The sequence below is a fragment of the Diorhabda sublineata genome, chromosome X, assembly GCF_026230105.1.
Source record: "Diorhabda sublineata isolate icDioSubl1.1 chromosome X, icDioSubl1.1, whole genome shotgun sequence".
Classification (NCBI taxonomy): domain Eukaryota; kingdom Metazoa; phylum Arthropoda; class Insecta; order Coleoptera; family Chrysomelidae; genus Diorhabda; species Diorhabda sublineata.
Genome location: NC_079485.1, coordinates 13,947,677 through 13,965,211, shown reverse-complemented (window position 1 = coordinate 13,965,211; position 17,535 = coordinate 13,947,677). Strand labels below are relative to the sequence as shown.

Genomic DNA, 17,535 nt, shown 5'->3' with positions numbered 1-17,535 from the left:
TTTATTACACAAGGTGTTTTTAAAATAAGAAAAAAAAGCCACTGACACTAATATCAAAAGAAGTGCATTGCTAATATATCCGAAAATGAATTATTCTTACATAATAATTAAGTCTGGTCTTATCTACAAATGTTTATAATTAAATAAAATGTCAATTTCGAAAAAATCAGATCATAAAAAAGTTAAGTGACGTAATATATCAATTGAGATTATATTTTACAGATGATCGTTACCAAGCTATTCAAACCTTGCAGATTATGGCCAATTGAAGGTTATTGTTTATGTCTTACTTTCTGAGTTTTCCTTTCCTCAAGGGCAGATCATTATCCACCATATCATTTAATTACATAATGTTTTCACCTTTCAAACTCTTCATCACTTTTGTATTTTACAGTTGCATTTTCCCGTACTCGGAATTATCCTCATCAATTTTCTCCGACCATAAAGTTGGTTAGTTCCTTTCTCTTATCTAGTAAGCTGGAATTCCTGAATATTCATTATCATACTAATCACACTGTTTGCACTACACCAACACCCACAATTACACTGTCGAACGCGCGTTTCGATAACTAATTTATCGTCTTCAGAGACGGATCAGACAGTGTAATTGTGAGTGTTGGTGTAGTGTAAACAGTGTGTTCAGTATCATATCCAGCAGATTCAGAGTCCACTCTAGATGTGGCTAGACTAGATGAGAACACCTGGCTTAATGCAATTAAAACAGGTAACAGGTCTTTTTACCTGACTCTAAGATAGTAACTTCATGTCATAAGCATCATGGACGATACAGAATGTTGCTCGTGCATGAAGGAGAAAGATACTGCGGACCATCATTCACATGTACGAGATTTAAACACATGGGCAAGATCATAGGACTTTGAGAGTTTTAAGTGAGACTATTTTTATGTGCGAGAGAATGATAAAACCTAAAACAACTTTTATAAGCTGTATAGAATAATAGAAAAATGTTTGGACTGGTCAAAAACCCCGTCTATTAAATATTACATAGATTTTGTTATATAAGTACCTACGTACCAATACAAGATAAACTTTTTGTTTTATTTAAATTTCAAGAATCTCTCCAGACAAATTCCACAGAAAATCCAGGTTTTCTCAAACTAAAATCTGCATTATAAATCACCCTACTAGGATGTTTTTCTCATTTTTTTGAAACCTTTTTAGGTTAAGACAAGATTAATCTTATCAGAGGAACCTGACGAGGTCCATGCTAGGACGCATCAGGATTTCCTTATCATGTCCTATTAGGATCACCTCATTGAAAAGAAAAATATCATCATCATACAAACAAGAAAAGAAATCTAATTAGGTGATCCTGATAAGAGTAGTCCAAGGCAATCCTGATGAGGACCAGTATTTAAAACATTCGTAGAGGAATCGAATGAAGTCTAAAAGCTCTAAAGGACAAAAATTCTTCTTTCTGTGACAAATTGTGATCGCGGGCCGTATTTTTGACATGACCGATGTAAAGTTATGCTGATCAAAACGATATAAAGTAATCCTGATCATATAAGGTAAACCTGATCAGGAGCTCATTACTGATATGCATTACATTTTCATCGGGTCCTTAACAGGCTACGGAATTACCTTCAAAAATTACAAAACGCAATATTGTAATTTCCACGATTAAGATTTCATTTTTTTATTCAACAATTAAAATGTTGAAAGGCACTATGCTGTTTTCGCATAAATTGAATATATAATAGACCGAGAAGCAAATATATTATTTCAATTATTATATGGGCTCCAATTAGGATTTTTGTTCGTATTATTAATGCTAATTTTACGAATGTGACTTTAAATGTGAAATTTAATCATTCAATTGAAAAAACTTTCTTCTTACTAGTCTTTAATTGGATCAAACCAAAGACTTATTCTTGTTTCAAGTGTATTTAACACTCGTTATTGTTTTGACGTCAGCTCAAATGTCTAAGTCATGCTGAGGTTTGGAATTAATTCAAAATCAGTGATTTTCCATTTTTTCATGTCTTAACCATAATTTTTACAATACAATTCAACGTCCTTGATTCCATTTAATGGAAAAACTTCATCATGGTGTATACCAAAAGCAAGTATTACATTTTTAGTCTTTCTCGATGCATAAGACATCAGAGACTTTTATCTACCTCATCAACTCCAGATTTGATTGCAATGTAAAAAATTACGATAGAAGGCTTGGCTTTCTCTTTTGTGATTGGTATACAAGACACCAAAGTCTTATTATATATTAGATAACTAATACCAAAAAGCTTCAGTCTATTATCTCATACAAACTATTTCTCCCCGTTCCAGAAATGGGTTAAATCATTCGTAGGACTCTTTGCGTCAAAACTTAGCCGATAGGGCCCATTGGTTTGCGCAAAAATCTTGTTCACTTTAGACGGTACATATTATACTACACCGACCTCTGGATACATCAAGTTTTTCTTCTTTCTCGAAGTTTGAAACACTAAGGAAGTCTAGAGCACTAGACCTGGAAGTTTATAAAATAGAAGACGAAGATCTCTGGCAATTAAAGCCATCCCACATTGTTAAAAGGAGTGGGATTAATGGATCAGCTGGGTTTTGGTACAACACCTCAAATCCATACAGATATACATACAACAATTCAGAGATAATTATGTAAGAAAACGAAATCGCTTCAATAACATGGTAACTCAAAACATACCAATCCCAGTACCGTCTCTATTCAATACTAAACCCACTACCTTCGTGAGTACCGCTCATAAAATTTCTGGGCGCGGAAACTTCCAAGACAGGAAGTTTAAGGTGTGGGTTGCTTCATGCGGATGAGGTGCGTGAAGGTGAAAAGCATCACGAAGAAACGCTGCAAACAAGATGGTACAAAACGTGGAAAATAGAAGTAAATTGACGAAAAAAGTATTGGAAATCATGGACGACGGGGCAAAAAAACTATTCGAAGAGCTGGCAACACTTCCTAACGAGGAATTAAGGGAAATGATCAGATACACCATTGAGGATTATAGGAAGCACGCATTTCATAAGCAAGTTTCGAGTTATACATCAGGGGCAGTTGAGGGCCACTCGGATTAGATCTTTTCTTTCCGAAGACGGCTGGAATTGGCAGCGAAAACAAAACTAAGAAGACAAGAGTGTAAAGCCAACAGACTAACTCTTAACAAAAAGATAAGACCTCCAGAATCTCCGGCCGGGTTTTATCACGCTCGTGTGTGTGTAGGAAGGTAGAGGGAATGGTACGCTCCCCGACGTTGCGACATCTAAATTACAGTATAAACTAGAGTCTGGGTCTAATGGACCCTGCTCGACTACTCCACCTTTAAGAAAACCTTTTGAACCGCCGATGTTATGAGTCTTCGTCCCATTTCTGTTGGTACATTCAAACCAGTAGATAAATTATTCGAAAAAGTCTGTCTTTGACTGTTTAAATTGCATTTTCGGTGAAATTTGTCCAGAAGAAATCCCTGGAATTCAAATAAAACACAGGACTTTTGCCCTGTCCAAACCTTTTTCTATTGTTTTGTATATAAAAGGAAATATTTAGATTATACTGTAATAATATTTAGAATGACTAATGTACTAACTTTTGGATTGGAAATTGGGTTTTATTATTCTCTCATGATAAAATATAGACTATACGATTTATTTTAAATTGGATGATTATTCTTGAAACACCCCGTATATTAAATTGTTTCGTTATTACTGGATTAACACATCATGAACACTCTTTTTATGAATGAACATCAATTAGCCCATATGTATCAATTATTTGTTCATACAGTGGTGGTAAAAAAGTCTCTTACACTCAATAACATGATCTAATTAGGACCCGCATCACAATTAACATATTAACTGATCACAAAATTAATTAAACCCAGCGTCACAATAAATAATCTCATTACTGCCGTTTAAGATATAGAAAATAATATTTTTTTATAATTAGGTGTCTTAATTTTTTTTCCGTCTTCAAATTGGTGTAATTTCTGGGGCCGTGACAGATATTTAATAATTAATTATGCCTTATTTGAATACTAACTAGAATATAACGACTACCAGCTGAATACATTCGACACCATATATTACACGTTAAAAAGGTAGATTTTTCATTTTTGAATGAAGTTAATTGAATGACGAGTTCATGAAATTACCCACATTTTAAATAAAATCAGTAATTACGCCGTACAAATCATGATAAACGACTACAACGTTTGGGGTCGAGAATTGTTATTTGAAAATCTGAAAGATGTGTATCCAAAACACAAATGAAGAGCTACAAAACTAAATACAGGAGCGGAGTGATTAATGATGAAACGAGGACTGCAGATAAACATACAAAAGAAAGTAATAATGAAAATATATTCAAAAAACAAGAAGAAATAACTGTGCAAATACAAGAATTAGGAAAGAAGAGCGAACTCTTGAAAGAATTGACTAAGAGACACCCAAAAGGGCGATTAAGGCAAAATTCTCATATTGGAGCTCTTTACAAAGTATTGCTTAACAAAAAAAAGATAACCAAATGTATAAAAACGAAAATCTAAGAATCAGAACTACTATCAATTCTGATATACGAGATGTGGCTATTAAGTAACGAGACTAGCGCTGCTACAGCCAACGACTGTCAGATATTTAGCCTGAAGCCTGCTCTTTCGAATGCGATGTCTACTGTGTCTGTGGACAAACCAGTGTAGTCTTGAAAAAACTGCAACTGAAAAAGAAAGCATTGGATGCCAAACAAGATCTATACGGTGGATGAAGCATGAATTCGATGTTTTAATTGCTTAAAAACTTTTTGGTTTGAACTGATGTATGGGGCACGCATTAATGTGGTCGAAAATGATCCGTCTTCGGAGATTGGTTTTCCTGGAACAATTCTGGCAAACAAATGCTGGTATTGGTATAATCCACGTTGAAAGTTATAGAAAATCATCACACGAAAACGTTGACATATTCACATCAATGTTGCCATATTTTAAAACTAGAAACAAGTGTATGGCAATGAGTGTTTGTCGTGTCCACGTATTTAAGTGATTTACGCGTTCTCCAGGAGATGTTAAAGATGATCCACGTCCGGGCGACTTATCCACGTCAAAAACAAATAACAAGGAATGTTTGCGGCAAATTTTACAATGAAAATATCAACTTCCTCCAACCTCCTCTTTCCCAAGCTCCAACAAGATTTGAGTCAGAGCGCGCATCCTGGAGGAACTAACAGAAACAGACTTCCTGTACTGTTTTGAACGATGGAAATTGAAGCAGAAAATACTGAGAAAATTATCTGGTGCAAAGGGAGTGGATTAAATAAAAAAATGATACAATCAGACGTGAATTAAAAGTACTGATTGAACAACAACAGTTCAGAGGGTTTCGACACATAGTGAGCATGAAGGAGGACAGAACAGTCCAAATGGAAAAGACAGGACTGAACCAGAGACGGACTAGGTAGGAAGCAACTGAATCAAACTATATATTAAATATTATCTAAAAATGTTTTATTATAAGAGAACTGAAAAAGATTACCCACAATTATCTTACATTTGTTTCAAGGAAACTAATTTGAATATAAAAACCCTTTTGTCTTTAGTCTAGTGTCACATAGTTGGGTTCATTACTGCAATTTTGAATAAGCTATAACTTCAAATGTTATAACCAGTCGTGGCTATTTTTTCTCTCTAAAAACATCGATGTAAATTTGTTTAAAAAAGTAGTATAAAGAATAATGTATAATATTCTCGTTATACCTTTTTGAAATCTATACTTACTCCAATCGGTTTTCTTTACTTATTACTTACTTTATTGTATCTCTTCAGAGCAGTACATCAACCACTCGTTCCAACTCTCTAATCCGAACTAGTACGACTATTAGTTTCATTCTTGAGCTGACGCTCTTTGGTGCGATTCATCAGCTATTTCGCTTATCATATGAAATAATAGAAAAAAAAAACGAGGAATATTAAATTCTATATTTTCTCATACTCTGATCGATCTTTTTATGAATAAAAGTGTCTTTAGTGACTCGTAAGTTTTGTTTTCAGCTTAGATTAGATATCCTGAAGGTGAATGTATTGCATCGCATTGATGAGATACAACAACATCGAAACCGGTCATTAATTTCATGAATATTATTCATTTTGAAATATATCTCGATTTCCTGTTATGACTTTTTGGAGTCATTAATATTTCTAAAATATTAATGTTTCGATTTCAAAAGGTCTAACGAAAATATAGTTATGATAACACTGGTCAACGATATTTAAACTTTTTTTCACGAGAGCATATACCAAATTTTGAATGTACTATAGCAACAAAACAATATATCAATCGAAAAAAAATTGAAATTGACACATTAGGTTTTTTGTGACATCAAGATTTATATAAAAAGTACAAAAATGACATTCCTTAATCTACAATAGATAGTTATGATTTACGTGAATGTTTGGCTTCTGCTAGGCCCCTTTCAAGTCTCTATCAGTAATCTGCTAGCATTTCTGGACTTCGTTTCCTTGAAAGCGGTTTTCTATTAAGGAAATGACTTGATGAAACTTTTCACCTCGTTCGTGACTTACAGCACCCAAATTCTCGGGAAATATATTCAGATGAGAGTGCGAGATATATATTTTTGAAGATATATTACATCCCAAAGTTTTGGATAAAATTATAAGCTCATTGACTAAGTATTTATAATTTTTCCTAGGAAATTTTCCAGGTGACTTTTTCCAGATCATTCAGTTTTCCTTTAAAGTTTGTATACTCCATTAGATCCTCTATTTGTTGACCAATGAATATCCCTTCTTTAACTACTGCCTCGTTGAGTTTGGGAAATTTCTCCATCAGATATAAGCATCCACTGCTATCTTTAGGCATAGCTTTTGCTTAGCATTTACATTTTTCATGAGGACGAGTTTTATAAGCAGCAGTGGTTGAAGAATGTCACCAGGATTCACTAAAATATCATTTTGAACATTTTTCTGCCCTGGTGTCAGTGATTCAAGCTACTTTCTTTATGTAGTGACATTTTCTGTATCTGCTGTCCTATTCGCAAATGAATCAGCAATATTCTTTATAACCAAGTTGTAGCCAAAGCAAAATTTTCAAGAAGGAACTTTATGTTTTCGTAAGTCTCTTTCACATCAGAACCATGGGTAACCGACACTGAAGGATAATTGTTTCCGTTGTATAGCTAATTTTTTGAAGAGACAATGAATAAGAAATTTTCGAACTAGGAGTAAATTCCAGCCGTTTAATCTATACCCCAAAAACTCTGCTTGGCTTTGTAGAAAAATTCAAATCACGTACTAAATTGTTTAAATCACTTTGTATCAATAAATGCGGTTCTTTTGAAGTTGATGGTTCATAACTTGGTCATTGTCTTGAGATACCGGACTGTTTTGTTCTCTGGCATGTACACCTTGTCAAGGCTCTAATATTGCACCACAAGCAGTGGAGGATTCATTTGATTCCAATGAGACGACAAGAAGAAGAACAATTTGAAAGTTACGATTAAATTTCATAACTATTTTTTTAATTTAAATCACTTTTATCTTTTCAATATTTGCTAATTTCCATTATTTTGCAATAATTTCAAATTAAACATGATCGCAACAGACCTTTCTGGGGAAACCACGTTGAAAAACGCGCTACTACACTACATCTCAAAAACGGTGGCTCGTAGGAAAAAAGTATGGACACATTTTTCTTGAAGATAATTTCATGATCTACAATTTTTGTCTATTTTACTGATTTTTAGCTTGCTGGGAATTTATGTAACTTCTAATGTCTAATTTGACCGGACTAATATAGATGTCACAAAAAAACTGGATGTGATTGAAACAAAATAATAATTTTTTTTTGAATGAGTGTGCATCAAAACAAATAAAATTCATCACAAAGATCTTGTGACAAAAACAGTGTTTACCAGTGTAAATGTTGAATATTACGAGGTATTTTCAAAAAATATGGTGAAATATATCTTGAAAGTAGCAATGTAGTTATCTTAACGTTGAATCTATAATCGCAAGGCTTATTTCATAATGTCCTTTTCAATGTAAGGAATGACGTAAATACGTTTTTTTATTTATTTTTTGGAGAATCCGGTCGCATGGTGCTAATTCTGTTGAGTACAAAACTTTTAGCGGGTAAAAAATCAATAAACAACGGTTGTGGTTGGCGATTTTTTATAATGACATGAATAAATATTGTTTATTCTTCACTCCAATTCTTTCGCACATCTTTTCACAAAATTACGCAGTTGAAACGAGCTTTAATCAAAGAAAACAATGACTATGATGAGTGCTTAGAGATCACTCAATTCCCCGTATTTTTTGATCACACCTCGTATTTATCTTATGTTAAGTATGATGTTTTATAATTTTTTTTTCTATTTTTGCAATAAGGCAAAAGAGTGGTGAACGAATATTCAAGAATTCACAATTTGAACATGTACGATGGAGTGGAACTACGAAACTCAACCCGTCAGTATGGATGATTAAAAAATTAATTAACACCCAAAGTTAGATTTCTTTTTTTTTTCTTTTTTTTTCACTAAAATCAATTATTCAATATATACTCAACTATTTTCTTTTAACTAACGATTTCATGGGTGACTTTTTCACTTAAATTTAGCTTCACTTAATTTCAGCTCAATTTATTTATTTTTTTCCGAAATAGATCCGAAGACAAGTACACAAGACAGAAGAACGCAATTCAACAATTCAACGTTCAAGTCCGTTAATCTGCAGTTTAAGTGTAACGTCCTCATTTAAATCTCAGTTCCATCGACGTAAGAAATCAAAGTATTTTAAATCTGGAGAATAAGTAGTTAGTTATTTTTATGAAGTTCCGTATTAGTTAAGTTAAGACACTTTAAAAAAGACATTGCGTAAATAAAAGAAATAAATATAATGACAAAGTACCTTAAATTTTTTCTATAAGTTTTATTAACGTTGTTGTATTTGTAATATAAATTGTGAAGTATTTTGGAAGAGAAGGTTGAATATCAAGACTCAACTTTTGTTTGGTGAGTATGTTTTTTGTTGAATCTTTTTTTAAATTACTCGTGATTTAACGCTATGATAATCACCAGCATCGTTATTTCAATAGTGCTCCTTGTTCCATGTCCTCTGATAATAATTTCTTGGCTAATAAACTAGTTTCAGAAAAAAAAAATATTTGTGAATAGTCAAACATCAACTTATTAGTGGACCAGGGCCGATAATTTTTGAAACTAAAAAAAAAAATAATAGTAAGATGAAACTCATTGGAAAAGGAAGAGAATAAAATATAAATGAAAGGAAACATAATTTACGGACGGTCTAGGATGGTAAAGGGAAGAATTTTTAAAGGTAAAAGGCGGTTTATCTCGATTTTCAGCAAAACTGTAAGTCTTATGAAAAAAAGTTAAATTGCAAAGTTGTGGTTAACAATCACACTTTTTTCACAACATGAAAAAAGGTTTTGGTTTTTTATTTTCATCTTTTATACGAATTTTTTTCCACGAAATTTTGTGAAGACTTGCCTTTTCATGTCCCAAATACACTGTAGTTAATTTTATTTGAAATATTTATTTTTTCACATTATTATGATATAATATAGAAAAAGCACCCTAATTTGAATTCTACCGTCAACAAAATCAGCTTTTTGTAAAAAGTCGGTGAGATTTTCGTTCCTTAAAATCTCTACTTTCTAATGGTAAAAAAATATTATTATCACATTATTCAATTTTCCCAGAAAACAAGTCATGTCCGAAATTTTTTTCAACATTATACACAATTTTTAGTTATTTATTAAAATTTTTCATTGTAATTGAACGAAAAATGTGAGATTCCATGTTGCATTGGTGTACATAAGTAATTAGAGTGAAAAATTTTAATAAATAACTAAAAATTGCAAAAAACCTGAAAAAAACCTGATATTTTGACGAAAGAATTTTCGATTGAAAATTAGGCTGCATTTTCGATATCACGTCAAATTAACGTGAAAAAATAAATATTCCAAATCAAATAAATTACGGTTTATTTAGGACATAAAAAGGTGAGCTTTCATAAAATTTTGTGAAAAAATTTTTTTTGTAAACGAAATTGTTTTTGTGGATTTTCCATATGAATTTTGAGGTTATGTGAAATAATTGTTAATACAAGAGTTGTAGACTTGTAGACTTTTCCTACAACTATGCTATTCAACTCGAGATACATTGATTTTACCATTAAAAACTCACCTCCTTCCCCTTCCCCAACCTCAGATCGCCCGTAAATAATTTTTCCTATTATTTTCATTATATTTTTCTCCTTTTTCAATACGTTTTATCCTACTATTAGTTTTTTTTCACTTTTTATTATTTTTAAAGGCATCGACCTTGGTCATTAGGCAGTTTTTTAAAAAGTCGGTGACATTTTTGTTCATTGAAATCTCTACTTTCTAATAGTATAAAAAATATTACCATAAACAAGCTAAATAAAATAAGGCGAAAGAAAGTAACATCCGAAATTTTTTTTAATCATTATGCACAATTTTTATTTATTTATTAAATTTTTTCATTCTAATTAAACGAAAAACGTGAGGTTCCATGTTGCATTGATAAACATAAGTAATATGGGGGAAAAATTTTAATAAATAAGTAAAAATTTTAGTTTTTTTTTGCTTTTTTGTGAAAATTTACAATGGTGATGGTAATAATTTCTTACACCATCGGCAAGTAAATATTTCAATGAACAAAAACTCGCCGACTGTTCAAAAAACTGATATTTTGACGAGAGAATTTTCGATTAAAAATTAGGGTGCATTTTCGATATCATGTCAAATATAAATATCTCTAATCAAATAAATTACGGTTTATTTGGGTCATAAAAAGGTAAATTTTCACAAAATTTCATGAAAAAAATTGTAAAAGAACTTGGTTTCGTGAATTTTCCACATTAATTTTGAGGTTATGTGAAATAATTGTAAATACAAATTGTAGACCTTACCTACAACTATGCTATTCAACTCGAGATAAACCGTTTTAATGCTTAACAACATACCTCCTTCCCCTTCCTGATCTCAGATCACCCGTAAATTATTTCTCCTTCCATTTTTATCATATTCTCCTCCTTTTCCAATAGGTTTTATCCTACTATTATTTTTTTTTCACGTTTTATTAGTTTTAACCTAGGCTTCTACTTTGGTCTATAGGCAGTTTCTTCGATTCTAATCACGCTGCTATCGATGAAGCAGTTCCTTTATCGAAAAAAATTGATGAAAAAGCCTTATCCATGTGGTCCTTGTTATGATTATTTTTTTCTACTTTGATGGGGACGCGTTCGATCAATTCGAATACAACGACAGCCAAATTATAAACTGGAAAGAGTTTAAACAGCAGTTTATGAGGAACTTACCTACATACTCTTACCCTCGGAAAGAATATCATCATCTTTTCATGTACACAGTATTTTTATCAGAATATTTGACGTTTGACAACTTCCTATATGTGGATTCCTAAATCTCAAGTTTTACCACGAATTATATTTCTGAACGAAATATTTGACATTTGACAACCAACTATATGGAGATAGATAAATCTTAAGTTTTGTCACAAATTAAATTTTTGAACGCAACCAGAATATTTGACGTTTGACATCCAACTATATGTAGATTGATAAATCTTGAGTTTTGTCACAAATTAAATTTCTGAACGCAATATTTGACATTTGACAACCAACTATATGTAGATTGATGAATCTTAAGTTTTATCACAAATTAAATTTCAGAACGCAACCAGAATATTTGACGTTTGACATCCAACTATATGTGAATTCATAAATCTTGAGTTTTGTCACAAATTAAATTTCTAAACTAAATATGTGACATTTGACAACCAACTATATGTAGATTGATAAATCTTGAGTTTTGTCACAAATTAAATTTCTGAACGAAATATTTGACATTTGACAACCAACTATATGGAGATAGATAAATCTTGAGTTTCGTCACAAATTAAATTTTTGAACGCAACCAGAATATTTGACGTTTGACATCCAACTATAAGTAGATTGATAAATCTTGAGTTTTATCACAAATCAAATTTCTGAACGTAACCAGAATATTTGTCGTTTGACAACCAACTATGTGTAGATTGATGAATCTTGAGTTTTATCACAAACTATCCAAAATCTAAAGTATATCTCAATAGACCAGACAATATTACTGATTTAAAAGCTATGATAATGTAAGAAATTAACAAAATAACCCCCGAGGTTATACAAAATGTTTTAGAGGAATTCCAAAATCCTTTTATTATTGTCAAAAAGTGAATATTGGTCATTTTTAATAATTTAATTTAAATTTAAAGTACATTGGAAAATACATTCTAAATATTTTTTATCTTTATTGTACCTAAAATTTTGTGATAGAGACATTATCAAAAGTTGACATCTTGAAAATTAGTTACGATTGCACCAAATTCAATAAACTTTGTATTGCCGAACAGAGGACTAAAATCCTTTTCCAACATGGTTTCACACGACTCCCTTTCTTATTAAAAATTTTTGAGGGAGTACTGGAGGGGGATAATATTTTCAAACTGTAAATTGTCATACATATGGACCGTATTGTTTGAATAATTAATAGTTTATGTTTTGATATGACAATTCTTATTTTGATATTTGATAATAGAAATTCTTCAAATGATTAAAACTGTGTTTTTATTTTCATATTCATGTATATATTTTTTACAACAATAAACGTAAGTAGTTGAATAGACTCTAGACTATTTATTCAATAATATATATAATGTCTAACTAGGTCATTACTACCTAGTTTACTGAATTCAATCATGGTGTCAACAACCTTGGACTTATCCCAATGAATTTATTATTAAAACCTTACTTTCGAATATACAATCTAAACAGCACGCCACTGTGACTTGGTCGACCGTATAACCTTGCCATTGAACTTGATTGCAACAGAAATAAATTTTGTATTACTTTACATAATACATAGTATAATATTAATTTTGATAAAATACCTTTCATTTATTTTTAATCAATTTTTAAGTACGCATTAATTAGGTTATAAAATGATAAAATGATGACGAATTGTTTTATAAAATGTGGGATAAAACTAAACCAAAAAACAAGATAATTTTAAACATAAATAATTATTTAACTTTATTTCAAAAAAATATTAGAATAGTATGAAAAAAACTACTAAAAAGCACCCCATTTGGTGCTCATTTTGGTAACCTACATCTACAAATTGACGAAGAAAAAACTGCTGCATTCCTTTACATGTTTAATTTAGTGATTGACCACTTCATACCAAGCATCCATATTTTTGGCAACCATATTTTTGTAGATTTATTACTCCTGAATTTATGGATAGTGGTAAACATTAGTCAACATCTTCCCAATCATACCTAATACCTGAGGGATGGTATTTAAATCTTATAAACGCTAACTTGTCGAAGAGTTCATCGAGCAATATGCCAAAATACTTAAAAGGAGCTTGTGATATAGCAATAACTGTCATACTGCCTCATAAAAGCAGTAATCGGCTCCCCAAATCATTGCTGCAGCATTCGTGGATGTAAGCTTCTCAATAGCAAAGTCAAAATCACGTCGTCCACGTTTTATTCTTCTATAATCGTCATGCGCTCTTAAATAGCTTCCCAAACCATTCAAAACTTCTTACCGTTATCAGGACTAGCTCAAGTTTTAATGACAATAGTCCGCAGTCAAAAGAATCCTGGATGTGTTAAAAAGATTGAAGACCCAGAAGCTGTACACAGAACAGCTTGAAGCTTGGTGTAATGTCTTGGTTCTTCTTCTTCTGCTTATACACTTTTAACCGTCATTGCAATAGTGTTAACAACAACAACTCTGTAAGCGAAAACATTGATGTCTTCTAACTTTAACTATTATTGAAACCAGAGGAAAAAAAAAACATCAAAAACGCTGTGAAAATTTAATAATTTCATTTTTGCGTTGAGAAATGCTTTTAATGAGTACAGCAGCTTTCTTTTTTCTTCTGATCTATTCATTTTAAACTCGACTTCAAATATTCAAGTTGAAGAGTTTTTGGATATTTCAAACATACAACTTAAATGCTGTATACATGTTGTCAATTATTTTAGCTAATATTTCATAAATTCACCATCGGGTACCATACCAAATGGAACAAAATAATATTTTTGTGGTACCAAATATGAGAACGAGAAACTTTAGTTAAAAAATAAATCCTGGTAAACATAGAACATTCAAATGAAGTTGAATCGAAACGAAAAGTGCTTAGAGTATTCTAAGGTTAATTTATCTATTGTAGTACTTGGTAGACGCTCCACGGATTTGTACCCAAATAAGTTTCACAAAGTTATACAAAGAATAAGTTTCCTTTTGGATTGACATGCTGCAAAACGCACTCAAACCATATTTCGAAGCGATCTGCCGTCTTGTTCTCGTGGTGATCTCTGATCTTTATCTATAAACTCTCAAGAACACCTGTCTGCTTGTAATATCTGTCTGGATGTCTGACTCAACTGAAGTCTCCCACTCTTATTTCTCCAAATCCTTTATAGTTAGATTACTACTTCTGATAATATTAATGCCGAAGAACTTAGCAGAGTTTATACAGACAAGCCAACTTTGACCTGGCTCCTGTTTTTTAGACAAGGTCATTTATTCACGGATTTTTCTTCAGGTGTGCACAGGTTTGAAGAATATAATGAATTCGCGGCAAAGTTGGTTCAAAAAGAAATATTTGAAGAACATTTCTACACCATTAAGAGAAAAGTCGATTAATATATCATGAAAAAAATGAATTTTAAATTATTCTCTTCCTTGAAGACATACAACATATAAATTTTACTAACTTGGTATTGCAGATATAAATTCTTTGGTTTACTTTATCCTTATTATCGATGAAGCAGAGAAAATCATTAAAACCATTGGAATTCTAGTAGAGGAGGCATCGCTGGTAATAAGAATAAACAGGTTTCGTATATAAAGTAATCATTGGCGGTTATTAGCATGTTGAATTTACACGACATGGTAAAAAGTAGCCGTCAATCAATGCAATTTTGTTTTAATTCAAATTCAACATGAGAAGAACAGAATAATTTGATAAGCACAAGTACGTGATAGTTAACAAATTGTGGGTTCGAGGGATGAAAAAAATAAAAAATCTGATATCAATCTCAAACTGGTTTCGCAGTCACAGTTGATGAAACGCAAAGAGAGCGACACGCATGGTCGAATCAACACAAATAATATGTTATCAATATGATTATAGAAGATTCCATACTAAAATTGATTGTACCTGATTTATTTCTTTTAAATTAACAATCAAATAAGGTATAGTCGAAAGTTTATTCTGTTTATGTCTTGATTTTAGGTCTGGTCTGATTTAAAATTAGTTTTTTTTTTATATTTTTCAATACAGGTAAAAATATGATGTTTGACCTGTTGAGGTCTTTAAAAAAATAATAAAATCAATTTACTTGATGTCACATTATATAAAATTAACAATAAAATAACAACAGAAGATATTTAAACTTCAATTCATGTCTTCCTTTATCACAAAATAGATCAGTGATAATAAGTTTGTGCTGATAGATCTATCGAAGATCCTGAATTTAGCTATTAAATAAGCAAAAACGGCTTTTAAAGGAAATAATTATCCGGAAAAAATGATAAACAACATATTCAAGAAAAGGATAAACAGACACTACACTCAATTAAAAAACAGAACAGAAACAGAACATCAAAATATAGAACATTTTTCCTTACCTTTTGTACAAGGACTTTTCAATCTACCATAAAGGACATTATACATATATTTTACTAAATTAAAACACCAAAAAACAAAAGAAGTAATATTATATATCAAGTGCCTTGTACTAATTGTGACGCTGTCTACATAGGGCAGACATCCCAGTGTTTAGAAAATAGACTAAAAGGTCATCAATACGATAACAAAATAAAACTGCATTAACGAACCATGAAATATCAATAAATGTAGGGGATCTCATAACTTGTCAGTATCAAGTCATAATTTGATAAAAAGACAATGAGAAACGTCAAATTTTTATCTGTCTTTTCAAAAATTATAAAAGAAAACTAATTTTAAATCAGAAGAGACCTAACGACTTGGAGACCTAAGCATATCAAAAGATTTAGAAATGAGAATTTAAAGATATCAGTTGAATACTTTTTTGGTAATCACGTTTATTATAAAAAGAATTAAATAAATCAAACTTCATGTATCAGCGATATCAGTTGCACTTAGCAGAAAATAAATTCAAGATAACCACGAGGAAATAAAATTTGACGAACATTTCCTGATTAAACTATTACATAATCGATATTCATAAGTCTACTAACACGTGTTATTAGATTCGTAGTAATTTATATGATTTATGATTCTATACAGGCGGCTTTTAAAGAAAATTTCTAAATTTTTTTGTCCGAATTATATTATGATTTTTTTTTCGTTGAATATTTTAATTTTCAAAACTGTCATGTTAAAAATTTTAAGTTTTAATTATTATTCAATTATGTCAAAAAACCACTTGTACTTTTTCTTGATAATGGTTTCTCAAAATCCTTTAGAAATGCCGATTTAATTTCATCTGGTAATATCTTTACCTAATACCCTTCATTTAAGGTAAGCTACGTCATATTTCCAAATTCCTTTAATTTTTACCAGGTCTCCAGTCGGATTAAACACGGATCTAACATCGTTTGAACTGCGTACAAGACTTTGTCCAGTCCAGTTTTGATGTTCCTCAGCACCCTGCATCCTATTTTGATGTCTTAAAAGTGGTTTTTTCACTGCCACATTTCCAAAAAAACTATTTTCTCTCAATTCCCTCTCCACTGTAGAAATATTAGAAAGCAGATCTCTAGATTCAATTATTTGAACTGCTATGTCTGGATCCGTGAGTTGTTAATCGCGTTTATCTACAGTGGTTGTGGTTTTTCGAAGCCACCCTGAACGTTTTCTATCGCCAAAGCTCCTGGTGGATGCATGTTTTTTCACGTTTTAGTCCACGATACGACGAGGTAATTTTAATTCGGGTACGGTTGCTTTTGACTAGTACACTTATACGAATATCTTCACGTTTTTTCGTCTAACTGGGACTAAACTACAACCATAAACACCGAAGAAATCATTCACAGTTAAAGAATAATAAAAACAAATTAGCTGCAGTAGCTGCGGATAAGGTCAGTGAGAGTTAACAATTGAATAGATATTCTCAGTTCCGCAAATACGAAAAATATAAAATAAAAATTTTGGAAGGAAATTGGTCAATATCGAAAGTTAATCCAATTGACTATAACCTCTGTTTTAAAATTTTTCCACTCCCGTTTCTGATAATCTGCTGTATTTAGGAAAAAAATGGAATCATTAATGAAATTTCCATATTCAAATTATTATTTTCTAGTCAAAAATGTTTGTTGAATTAAAAATTCTATTTTCAATGCTTTGAATCCAGAAAATAGAAAATTTATTAAATTATAATAAAGTTTGTTACAAATTCCGAAATTTTCAAATATATTGTCGAATTTC

At 31.2% G+C, this 17,535-nt stretch overlaps 1 protein-coding gene across 5 annotated transcripts in view; it reads left to right on the top strand.

The window, feature by feature from the left end:
* Positions 1-17,535, top strand: part of LOC130451776 (protein doublesex) — a 152,492-nt gene that overhangs the window by 77,048 nt on the left and 57,909 nt on the right. For 3 of the 5 annotated variants that reach the window (XM_056791009.1, XM_056791011.1, XM_056791010.1), the window contains exons 3-4: positions 8,391-8,468; positions 8,665-9,013. In XM_056791009.1, the coding sequence (XP_056646987.1) occupies positions 8,391-8,468; positions 8,665-8,759 (173 nt within the window). In that variant the 3' untranslated portion in view covers positions 8,760-9,013. Of the gene's footprint in view, positions 1-8,390; positions 8,507-8,664; positions 9,014-17,535 lie in introns of those variants that run through there. The other 2 variants (XM_056791014.1, XM_056791012.1) reach the window with 2 other exon arrangements.